At 38.6% G+C, this 12,589-nt stretch overlaps 2 protein-coding genes across 2 annotated transcripts; one reads left to right on the top strand and one right to left on the bottom strand.

Moving 5' to 3' along the window:
- Positions 1-4: 4 nt before the first annotated feature.
- NUDT15 (nudix (nucleoside diphosphate linked moiety X)-type motif 15) lies at positions 5-660 on the top strand (the record flags this gene model as incomplete). Its single annotated transcript, XM_010283687.1, has 2 exons — positions 5-158; positions 515-660. Coding segments are annotated over 2 exons (300 nt in total), but the record flags the coding sequence as incomplete, so codon positions are not given.
- A 3,833-nt stretch (positions 661-4,493) lies between these two features.
- On the bottom strand, positions 4,494-10,570 carry MED4 (mediator complex subunit 4; the record flags this gene model as incomplete). The annotated part of the gene is made up of 7 exons (XM_010283685.1): positions 4,494-4,763; positions 4,902-5,137; positions 7,515-7,646; positions 8,456-8,542; positions 9,527-9,584; positions 9,999-10,169; positions 10,504-10,570. Coding segments are annotated over 6 exons (688 nt in total), but the record flags the coding sequence as incomplete, so codon positions are not given.
- Positions 10,571-12,589: the final 2,019 nt, after the last annotated feature.

The following is a 12,589-nucleotide window of genomic DNA, read 5'->3' as shown; positions in this document are numbered from 1 at the left end:
GCTGGAAGAAGCAGCGCTGCGGCTGTGTAACGTGCGCTTCGCCTCCACCGTCAACTCGGTCTGCGCCGCCACGCGCTACCACTACGTCACCGTCCTCATGAAGGGCGAGGCGGAGCCGGGGGCGGAGCCGCGCAACCTCGAGCCAGAGAAGAACGAGGGTGAGGGGGGCGCGTGCGGCAGGGGCGGGGCCTTAGTCGGTCTTATCAAAATGCGCTTTGAGCACCTTCTAGGTTTAATTTATTTGCTATTTCCCTTTATTACCACACGCTTGGGACGTAATGAGGTCAGGGAGTAGCTACAGGTACTTTTATTCTGCAGATCCGAGAAAAACACTAATTTCCAGTAGGGTCAAGACTGACAGGGAGGAGAGTAATAAATTTAAAATAACTGCATATGCCACGGAGAACTCGGGTGTGTCGTTGGCAGTTTCTGTACAAGAACTATCCACCCAGGCTTGAAGAGGCGGAATCATTACACCATCCATTTTACACTCTGTTTATTTCCCCCCTTACAGGCTGGGAATGGGTTAAATGGGATGAACTTCCTCCAGCAGATCAACTGTTCTGGGCCTTACGCTGTTTGAGAGAGCAAGGTTACAATCCCTTCACAGAAGAGCTCGATCATCTAAAGGGGTACACGGGAAGTCACCAACTAGCATAAAAACTAATCATACATTATGTAACAAACTGAAGGACAGACCTGCTTTTTTTGTTGTTGTAAAAGAGAAAAGGATGTATCATGCTCGCTCTGCCCATGTGAAAACATTACCTTTCCCAAAGCCAAAAAGGTGCCAAATGTTCCAATGCTTTTACTGTATTTCACATGACAGTTGTCCCTCATTCCTATTTCTAGCTCTAGTGGTTAACACTTAATGTTTTCTTTTATAGAAAATTCATGTTTTATCTGGTTAATCTTTATATAGATGAATAGCCCTTTGGAAGTCAGAACTCAGAAACTTACTCACTTAGAAACGGTTGTAGCATCAGGCCGGACAAACTGATTTGTTTAAACCACTGTCCTGCTTTCTATGTAAAACTCCTTTGTATATCATGCTGCTTCTATAAATCTTGGACCAATTTTTAAACTTAGCCTTGTCTCATAGCTTCAGTTAAAGATACTGTCATAAACAAGTGTCACATTTTACAGACAATGCTTTGTTCCCCCACCAACAGTAGTATATAATTGAAAAAGTATTATAAACGTGAAAGCAGTGGCTTGTGTAGGGGATGAAAGTTCTCTTCCATTTGACTCAAACTCTGAAAGCTTGACTCTTCTTGCCACCCACTTCCATGAGAGTTCTGTTTGCAGCCTCAGTTACATCAGAATTCATCTGCAGATGCGTTTCATATCTCTGCAGTCGATCTTAGTTTCTGATCATGTTCCTAGACTCTTAATAATTTAATGGAGAGGTGCCTACAGTGTTCTACTAGGCCAACACAAATAACATTGTACAAACTAATCTCCTTTATAGGTGTAGCTCTGCGGCAGACAGTCGTACTTTTTGGCTAAAGAGGCTTGTCAGTATTAAACAGCACAAATGGGTGCAATTCTGTATGGCTACTGGGATTTGATAGAATGGTTAATTTTCAGTTTGATGTGACTAAATGATTGGATTGGTAGTGAATAAAATTACATAACACAGAGATATACAAAACCAATGAGTTGAAATTTGTGATTTTTCTAGAATCTGTAACCAAATTTGATTCTTTTACAGCTATAGTCATTAGGACATCAGCAATTAATTGTAGAATAAGGATGGATTATGATTTAAAAAAAAAAAAATCACTAACTGGCTCATTTTTTTCTCTTCAGTGTTCTTTTAAAACAGATTTTATCGGTTTCCTTTAGATATACCTGTTGTACAAAGTGTTCTGAGGTACCTTTAATTTCTTTTAAATAAAACATAAGCACAGCATTGAAAGATTAAAATTGTCTAAAATTATGAATTGAATTGTTCTTAAAAGAACTGAGCTTGAAGGGTTTAAAGCTCTTCCTTCCTTTGCACATAAGTTTTCTTTAATGCAGATGGCTCTTTTTGCTGAAAAGCAAAGTGATACAAGGTATAAGGATGCTACTGACAAACACAAGCCTCCTCCTTAGAATTTGAAGTATTAACTGTCCCTTAGGACAGATATTCTTTCTCTGAAGCAAAGGCAGAAGATACTGCTACAAAGCAGTTTTGAAATGGGAAATATAACTGAAAATTCCTCTACTGTATCTTTGTAGAAAACTTATTTTTCTATTCAAAAGTGGAGATTTTCTTCCTGAAAGCAACTTTATGTACACTGAAAATTATTCTATTCAGCTGTCAACAAAGAGGCTGTAGGAAGATTTGACAGATGTCCTGCCCATCTGTCCCAAAGAATAAAGGGGGGGAATAATAATTAAAATTTAGTGCAATTTTAAATTTTATAAGGCATCTAGCTCCTGACCAGAAAACAGAGGTCACCGTAAAATGGTTTGTCATGCAATAAATATTTCATTACCATTAACGGTTATATTCATTCTACCTGTTGTAAATATAAAAGTAGTTACTGAAATAAGAACACAAACAGTATCTCCATATGTCAGGGTTTCTGTATCCTCTCTAAGTGGAATGATTAAATGACTACAGCAATCAGCTGTCAGCAATCCTAAACTTAAATAACTTTTTCATATGTATCTTGCATTTGTACTTCCTCCCCCACCACCCAAAAAATTTGTTTCACAGTAGTTTTTAGCTGCAAAGACTCAGTCCTTTCAAGTAGATGTTATGTTTACTTTGATTTTTGGTGCTTTTGCTAAATAGGAAAATCTATTATGTACGCATCTAAGCCACTGAGTAAGAGAGCACACAGTTAAAACTTTATGGTTTGCTAAATTGCTTGCAATATACAGAATTCACCTAAAATAGCACTATAGTTATCCAGCATTTAGAAAAATACTCCTGAACAGTGTATAGTTTGGAGCATTGATGTAAAGAAAACGACTAGGATGCATCTTATACCAAGAGTCTGATTTTAGACTAAGTGAACAGTGGACAGAGCTGTCATCTTATCTATTTCTTAGATGTAACACATTGGTCCCATATAATTCTTTAACAGACAAGCAAACAACCCAGAAAAAGAAGTGGTTATTGCTTCTGTTCACTCTTATTTATATCTGGAAGCAATCACCCACCTCCACAATATTTCAGTTAGTGAATCACATGATACAGCCATGTAAGAGTTTTGGCTAAACTGCACATTATGCTTTCCATGAGTATTAATTATATCTATTCTTACTTCATTCCAAGAAAATAATATCCTTATAAATGAGAAGACAAAAGAGACTAGTGAGCTGTGGCTGGGCCATAAGATATGTTAAGGGAGGGGCATTTAGGGAAGAAAATACTAATCCTATGGTACAAAGCATTAAGAAACTGCATTTTTGCAGTATTGTGTATGATTCTGATCACACATGTTTAAGGGAAAAAAGCCAATGTGAACTAGAACAGCGGCAGGCAAGGTTAACTAGGATGATTGAGAGGGGCCCTATTTCTCTTCTAAAACCAAAAACAGTGCTCCATATTACGTGATTGAACCTAACCGAAGAGGTCCCTTTTCGTTTCTACATCTGTATGGATCTTGTACATATGTTGGTCGTATGTGGCAGCGTTACTTACAGCAATATTTGAGAGATTGTCTGCGTGAATGAGAAAGGACCTGATCTATCAGATACTTCCTGCGAGGAATCTACAAAATGTGAAAGTAGAGAGAATTGTCATCGGTGCTTCAGGAAGCCTCGTTGCAGGGCAGAAACCTGTAACTGCCATGAGCAACAGTTCACATAAATAACCCCCTGATCAAATCAGAAAGCTAAAGAGAAAAGTACTGGTCATAAAATGACTCCTTAAGCAAAACAACAAGGAAAGGAAAGCCAAGGGAAGTGCCTTTGGAAAGATGAAAGAACATTGTAGCTGAGGCAGGAAATGCAACTGCTGAAGTAAACAAATTAGTAGGTTCAAAGAACTGAAAAAATTATAGGTGATAAGAGTAAAGAACCTGTGAGCACTTTGAACTGAAAGGAGCTGACCCTGCAGCATGCCCCAAAGTGTGCCAACTCCAGGGTCCCAGGATGCTTAACCAAAGCATTGGTGAAGTCTTGCGAATGGGCACTCTACATAACTGCCTCAGGGTCTGCCCAGTTCTATGTGTACCTGATGGGGTCAGTTCCTGACTGCTCAGCTGCTTCTAATACTGACTTAGCATTTTGCAAATGGAAAAATGGAGTACAAACTTCTGAAACTCAGTCAGAATTCAACCACATACTGGGATAAAATGTGCTGAATATTGACATTATACAGTAATTCATCTAAGATTTAAGTTTGCAAAATGAAACGTAAAGTTACAAAGCTGAGTTTATTTATGACAAATCATTCATTATATATTACAATAATTACAAACTTTTTTTTTTTTGCCCCTTATTGCCATATTTTTGTTCTCGGCACACACAAGATTATCAAGAATGTAGATTCAGTCAGTAACAAAAAGAGATTTTAAAATTACAAATCTCATGCCTCATTTCTGTGCCATAGAAAAGGCTATCATCAAAAGAGTAAAGCTACTAAGAAACATACAAGGGGATTCCCCTTACACCTTTTTTCCCAGGAATTTTTGTCATCTAATGTATAGTAAATACATATATATACACACACATCTCTTGCAAACGTACACATTCACACATTTACATAATCACTGGAAATTTGGCATCTCTCTTCCAGCAGAAAGCTCCCAGTCATTTTACTTGAATATCATATGTGAAAAAAAAAAATTAGATCTCAAGTCCATGGTTTTAAATTAGTCACCCTATTTCTAAGTCCGCTGTTATCCTCTCCCTACACAGGGCCACCAGCATAACAAAAGGGTATTGCAATTTGTGACGAACAGCATCCAACCTACCTTCACCACAGGAAAGGTCTACTAGGGATACTGTCCCTCTTGTACCTAGTCTGAGTCACTGCTGCTGCTTGAGGAGTCTGTTGACATAACTTCTACATCATCTTCATTCTCTTTATTGTGTCCTGGAGGCTCCAACATGAAGTCATTACTATGATTAGGAGGTAGCATGTTCATCGACATATCACTTGACTGCCAAGGATACTGAGGAGCAAGCACATCTGGAAAAAAAGGGGCATAATCAAACTATCAGCTTTGTATATCAACAAATACAGTAAGACAGTTTAACCAGAACTCCAATTTAAAATTCAAACAAATCTTAAAATCCTCCCTGAATTTTGGACAGATGAAACCCTCCAGTAACAACTGGAAAACATCTCATGATGGAGCCATTCTATCACTGTAAAATCCTACTCTGCCAGAGAGGCCCATTATGTAGGTGTCTCTTGATCTCTCATCACTCCACTTCAAAACAGTATATATTCATACGGAGCTTTTCATCTTCAAAGCAGAGTTTAAACTGACTTAACATTCACAACCACTGGCAGTAATGAAAATGGTCACCCTCTGTCAGTATGCAAAAATAGATGACAACATTACATCAAAAAAAATACTTAAGGTATACCATATAAATTCAGAGTAAAGGAGTTTATGCAAATTTGGCTGAAACACCTTGCTTATCATTTTTCCAAGAGCAAATATGGTGCACCAAGTGCAAGGGAGAAGTGTCCTACTAGAAAACCAGGACCACGGTCACGAGATACTTGAGAGGTGGCAATGCCCCACTGTGCCCCAGCCAGGCCAGACTCAGTTGCCTCTTGATTTCTCCCAGCTCACACCGTTTCTTCTTTTCTCCTCCTACTTCCAAAGCCATCCCATCCTGTACTCCCTGCCAAGCCACCCTCCCTCCACAACACTTCCTAGTCTCTCCCTTCCTTGCCCCCAAAAATGTCTCCCATTTCTAAGCTGCAGTACACATCTATGTGCCATTTCTGCTCCCTTCCTTTTAATTGATGCTCCTACTGCTGTGCTGTTCTTCTCCACTTATTACTGGACACTGTAGCTAAGTCTATCCCATAGAAGAAACCAGCTATCTCCCTCTTACAGCAAGTATTAAAAATAATTAGGTGGAGTCAGAAGCAAACAAAAGCCCACCCATGTGGGGCTTTGAGTACAGAAAGAGAGGGCACTGTCTAAGTGGGGGGTCATATATGGTAGACTTCCTCTCACTCAGGTGCTGTCTAACTCTGAGGCACACAGACTCCACACACACACACAGAGTAGCTTCTGGTCTTCAAATCTGCAGACACCTGAGACTCCACATATGGAGCAGCCACAGTCATACCAGATGCATTACTTAGCTGTACAAATCTGACCCACCAGCAGATGCGAGAACGTAACACAGCCTTTATGCCAGTTCTGTGCCTGCTTTAGGACAACCAACAACAGTACCAGGTGGTGTCATCCCAGCTGTGGTGCAGTTAACCAACTTTATTTGAACCAGCTGAGAACATAAGCCAGTGTTTTACATTCTGTGGCCATGCTTCAACCTGGTTTAATAGCATTGAATGTGTGTGCTAAGCAGCCTCAGAGTTTTGAGGCTACCAAGCAGCCCAGAGGCTGGCCTGCAGACTCAGTAAGGACTCAGATGTCAGTAACCAGACATCTCTCTGCAGAAGTCTCTAAAAGGAGATCCCATAATTAGCATTCTCAGGTCATGCCTCCACACTAACAGATTCAGGATCCCTACACAAAATGCCAGGGCAGCCTCTACTTTCTTTTAAACTAAGTTTTGATGTTTTCCTTTTTACCTGACAGTCTAGTAATTAGAGGATTTCCCCTGACATAGAAGACCCAGATTCAATTAACAACTTTACTTGAGAAATTTAAATCCCACATTTTTCAGCTTCTCAAGGAAAAGTCCTCAAGAGCAGGCTTTCAGTTCCTACAGAGACAGCATCAAAAGTAAACGGAGAAAGTCTGCATCCCCTAAGGCAGAGGAGCCAGCAAGAATGGGCTCTACCAAAACTTACGCTCAAATGCTCAAAACAAAATGCTCAAATTCCATGAGGAAAACACAACCTTAACACCTCCTCTGACCATATTTCAAAAGAACAGAAAAGATACACAGGCCCATCCTCAGTATTGCCCTGATGGGTTGCTATGGACAGATGTCAGGGTCCCACTCCTATTCAGCTCAATGACGCATTTTATCCAAGGCCAGAGGTTTAGAAAGCAACATTCACAATTCCATACTTTGTCACCACTGCTAAGAAAAGTTTGCTTTGAAAATGCTTCTTTTTAATATGATTTGGTATCACTTTACTTACTGCAATTTAAAATAAGTGAATCAAAGGGTAACTAAGTGAATTTTGTTTATACTGACTTAGCTGTAGTGTCTGCAGTATGATGTAGCATGAAATAAAATTACACAATTTCTAATTGTTAACTTTATTTACTAGATCTTCACTGCTAGGGAACTACGTTGCCCATAATTTTATGATTTTAACTCTGATTTGCCTTTGCTAAGGGAAGAGTGTAATTGCTATGACTGTACAAGGAATAAAGAAAAGCAAAATAAAACTGAATTTCTCCTACCTGGCAGTCTGCCCGCTGCAAGTGCATCCCCTGGTAAGTGTCCATTAACTCCATTGGTGGATGGGTTGTTCATCTGACCCAAGAGACCACTCCTCATTTCCAGATCTGTAGGATATGGCCTACGTGGGTCCCCTTAAAAAAAAAAAAAAACAAAAAAAGAAAAAAATTTAAATATTTCACAATTGTCTTGCAGACATCAACTTTTTCGTCAGTGCCTAGTTTCCTGATGACCAAAAAAAAAAAAAGAAAAACCATACTGTGATTGTTTCAATCAGCAATGAGCACCACAGCTGTTTTGTTAAAATCCAAGTCTGTCTCTCAGACTTTCTTTGTTCATTCAAACTTGGCAGAAAAGCCACATTTAAAAAAAAAAAAAAAAAAAGCATGTTTAGAAGATACCTTTGCTCTCCCTGCTACTTTACAGCAAAACAGCAAGAACAGGAACTGAAAAAAAAACTCCCACATTCTCATTTTGGACAAGGAGGATAGTTCCAAAAATTGAAATCTGACATAATGAAAGCCCTGCTTCTGATTCCACTGGTTACTAACATTCCCTTTAAAGAATATTATAGGGGCAGGAGGGAACACAACCAAGCACATGCAAGGTTCTAGCCAACCACAGAACCTTGGTTCTATGCCTTTAACATACTTGGTTCTAACTTATAATTGGGGTGAGCATTCAGGAGAAAAAAGCAAAGAAAGGAGAGCAGAAGAGGCCAGTCAGTTATTGGAAGCACAGTTTCATAGCTTTTTGATGACATATGTAAAGCCTACAGGACTTTGGCTATCCATTTTTGTTGAAAATATTAGATATAACAGCTGAAAACATTGTTACTCTAGTAAGCCCCAGTGTTTTTCACGATATAAAAGCATTAGAAGACCAGATACTGAATATGCTTTATTATAAAAAAAAAATCTATTGTCATAAACATGATAGTTACCTGGTACCCATGTCAGAGGAGCACAAACAGCATTGCTAGCACTGATCCTATGGGCATATTTAATTATTTCTTCAGAGGAAATGGCACCTGGAAGAAGGCATGAAAAGTTGCAATCTCTTGAAAATGTAGTATCATTCAATTATTTCAGGATATTGGACACTAATATTGAAAAGACTGGGAATGTCATTTTGTCAAATATTAAGAGCATGCTTCAACTGCAATGACTGCTTAGAGCATTCTTAGACTATGCAAGGACAAGCTTTGCAGTAAACTGATTTTACAGCCCCAAGTTCAGTACATCTTCAATGTCAACAGTTCTTCAACCTTGTGAAAAACATAAGCCAATCTCTTAAGCAGTGTAACTGACAAGCACAATTTGTAAGAAAACTTCAGCACCTGCTTTATTATGGAATTTTCCACAGTTAAGAAATTTTTTTGTTTGTTTAGAAATTATAGACACACATGTAGCAGCCCTTCTAAATATGTGCCCGTATTACAAGTAATAGAAACTTTATGAAATTCCTTGATTTTTTTAATATGGAAGAGGTATAATGAAATGATAAAAGATACTGTAATAAAACACCTAGAAAATGCCTCCCACAAAAAAAAAAAAAGTCAGCTTAGCTTGGTAAGTGCCACAGAATAGCAGGAATTGCTTCAAATTACAAACCCGTATCACCAGCTAGTCATTCTTTCAAATGCAAGTCATTTCACAACACACGTGAATAGAAACATTCTCTCCCTTTCCTCAGTAGACCTACTGAGGCAATTTGCCTTTGGTGAGACACTCAGGTAATCAGATGTAGTATCATCGGTCCAAGAAGAGTGTTGAAACACTTCAATTTAAGTTTTAATATTAAGATATGTTTGCCACAAAAAATAATTCATTCCCACCTTTATTCTGAGGAAATGGCTATAGGTTCATAATGAAATGGAAATTCATTTACACATAAAGCATCCAAAATCTGTGATGGCAGAATTACAAAAAAACCCACCCAAACCTAACTTGAGCTCACTAGCAACTTTCTTTACAACTGCATTTATGTAGTATGTACAAACAGGGATACTTGCCTCTTCTTGCCTTTTCAATTGATTTCAGCTTTTCCTTTGCTTGATAAACAGCTGTTGCCTAGTTGTAAAAAAAAAAAACCAAACTAAACCAAACCTTCAATGCATCTTTTATTTGTAAACCTATGCATCTTTTATTTGTAAACCTCTACATAAAGTCAGCTCTGCGAATAAACCCTTGCATTTGATTGCGTTTTAACTGAGAAACTAATCACTGAACATTTTCAAAATATACAGAAGCAAAATAGGTTTAGAAGAAAATTAGCATTATAAAACAAAACTGAATACCATAACTAAACAGTATTTGACTACTGGAAAGAAAAAAAAAACAGAAAAAAAACACATCACAAAACCACTAAGCTCTTATGAAGTTTTAAATATTTAAATCTTCTCAAACTAACACAACACCACTTTCTCCAGAACAACCTTTTCCACAAGTAGATGCTCAAAAGCAAACACATCATTACAAACTTACCAGTATGTGTTCTGCTTCTTTAAGTTGTTTCTGCAGCTGCTGAATATCATTATCCCTCTTTTCTACTACCTTTTCTAAAAGCTGCATTTCATGATGGATTTTCCCCTGATCGACTGCCAACTTCATTAGCTCTTGAAACTCTCCATCTCTCTGAATCAGCAGTTCCAGGATCTATTGAACAAGAGTTTTGTATAACTTTTAACTTAGCTAGAGTAACAACGCACCCTCAATCCTGCTGCAAAGAAGAGCAACTGACATACATAGGAGTATTTCTGTTCGCATGAAAAATGAAACAAAATTTCTTCCTCTGTTTGCAGAAACAGCCTATGAAGCATGCAACAAATGAACAAAAACAACATGGGGACCAAGAATGCCTTTGTAGTGGGGCCAAAACCCCATCATCATCATTAGCTTGAGTACAGGCAAGGACAAAGAGAGAGAAAAAAGGAAAAAGGAAAAAATTAGAAGTACTTGCTCAAAGAAATAGTTTAGAAAGTCAGCTTACCTGGCTCTCCTCTCCCGGTTGTGGAAGCTTCTGGTTTCTTGAAATTGCCAAAATTTCTATTAGTTCCCTGAAAGAAAAATTCTGTGTTTGTGCAATTTTTTAGGGCATTATTTGTAAATCACATCAAGTCATCCCAAACTTGTCAGAGTACTGATACCATTACAAAAGTATTCATGGATGTGAGCATTTTCTAGTTTTATAGTACAGTGTTGGCAGGGATTTCTCAACTAAGAGTAATTCTGTGAATAGTCTCACGATTGGAGCACGTTTTCTTCTTTGTTCTTTGAGCTCATGAAGTGCTCGTGTATTTGTACTCAGGAATGTGTTAAGTTCCTGCCAAACTACATAAGGCAGAAGCTGAGAGAAGAAACAGCACAATGAAATGCATTCATAACCTACTTCTACTGCCTTTGTTTGTTGCGAGAGGACATGAAAGTTGTCTTCACTATTTTATTTCTCTACTTTTCCTCCATTTCTTACCCAACAGAGCAAGTTTCACACTTGGATTTAAAGCAATTAAGTCTACGCTTTCAAACACCTAAAAAGTTTGTTGTGAACTACTTCTGTAAAAACAGGTGTTTCCACAATGGTATATCAGTTGCATATCAAACACAAATACCAAAAAACTAATAATATTCTAGGTCTAGGACAGAAGTGCTTCTCAAACATAGCTCTTGATCATGCTTCCTGGCACCCATTTACTTCACCAGCATTCTGAAAAGCCATCAAGAACTTCAGAGGGGATTCGCTAAACAAGACGACCATGATGCAAAAAGGCAGTAAACTCAGCACACTTATTTGGCTTTTAAGTCTATGGATGGCAGTTTAACGCTACACGAGTAACTGTCTATCTGAAGACACTGTCCTTGGAGCAATACTTTGCGTGGTCCAATGCAAGCTGCTGAAGTGGGAAGTACGACTAATACAGCAGCGGCGCCAGAACCTTAAAATGAAAACAGGTACTTCTCAAAATGTGTGCAGAAGCCCCTCAGCAGTAAAGCTCTAACTACGATCTTGGTCTATGTCTCTTGGCCACTCCTGAATGCTAAAATAATCTCAAAGAGTTAGAGAACAGAGAAACTTGTCATTGTCACTAAAGATTTATTATACCTGACCAACACTGAGCAGTAGCAAGTAATGTATGTTTTAACTAGGTCAACTACCACCATTAAGGCTGATGTCATGGAAGGCTGTAATTCTGTCCTGCGTTAGCCCAATAACGCACAGATGCAGATTCAAAATTATGCAAGGGCTACAGATTAGACACATTGGTTAATCTTCTTCCCCTACCATCAAACCAGTACCATGACTGTGAAAGGCCTAGCTCTGCAGTGCAGTAACAATCTGCCGATCAACAGAAGATTCACTGAACACTGCTGAAGGTTGCTCTGGATTCATTATGGTAGAACATTAGTCTCAAGGTTTAAAAAAAAAAAAGTTTAGATGAAAAGCAAGTCTCTTTTCTTCCTCTTCAAAAACACATGTTCTCCAGCAACCCATATGTCATAGTAAAATGTAAAACTGAAAATAAAACCTAGCCAGAAACAACAAGAGCAATTGACCAATATATTTTCATTGTCCTACCGGTGGTAAGCATACCAAGAGCCAGCCACAGAGAAACTACGGGTTATTCCCTCTGAAAAAGTTTTCCTAAGCTCCTGTTCTCCTCGAGAGGAGGAAAATAATTAGGAACCGGTTTAACTGCACTGCCAGCTGTGCCTCCACAACATGGTGGACAACCTGGACAAGAGTTACTGGTCCTCAAGAGCATGGGACTAAGTATCCGAGCATTTGTATCACTCCAAAGACAAGCTCTACAGCCTACTTTGAGTGAGTTTAATACTAATACAGGCAATGACCAGAACGGCTTAAGTCATGCAACACCATCTACAAATGTCTGACTTAAACGTAATTTTTAGTGAATTAAAAAAAGCCTAAAATTGGTGGGTGTGTGCATTTCACAGGAAATGCAGGTGTCAACCAAGAAAGAAAGGCAAGTGGAAGAATAAGGAAGCTCTCCTTCTGCCCTGAAAATAGGAAACAAAACACGGCCGATGCTTTCCTACTGGGGCGAGAGCCGTGGAGC

The sequence above is a fragment of the Phaethon lepturus genome, unplaced genomic scaffold (assembly GCF_000687285.1).
Source record: "Phaethon lepturus isolate BGI_N335 unplaced genomic scaffold, ASM68728v1 Scaffold13963, whole genome shotgun sequence".
Lineage (NCBI taxonomy): Eukaryota > Metazoa > Chordata > Aves > Phaethontiformes > Phaethontidae > Phaethon > Phaethon lepturus.
This window is presented reverse-complemented; position numbering and strand designations above follow the sequence as displayed.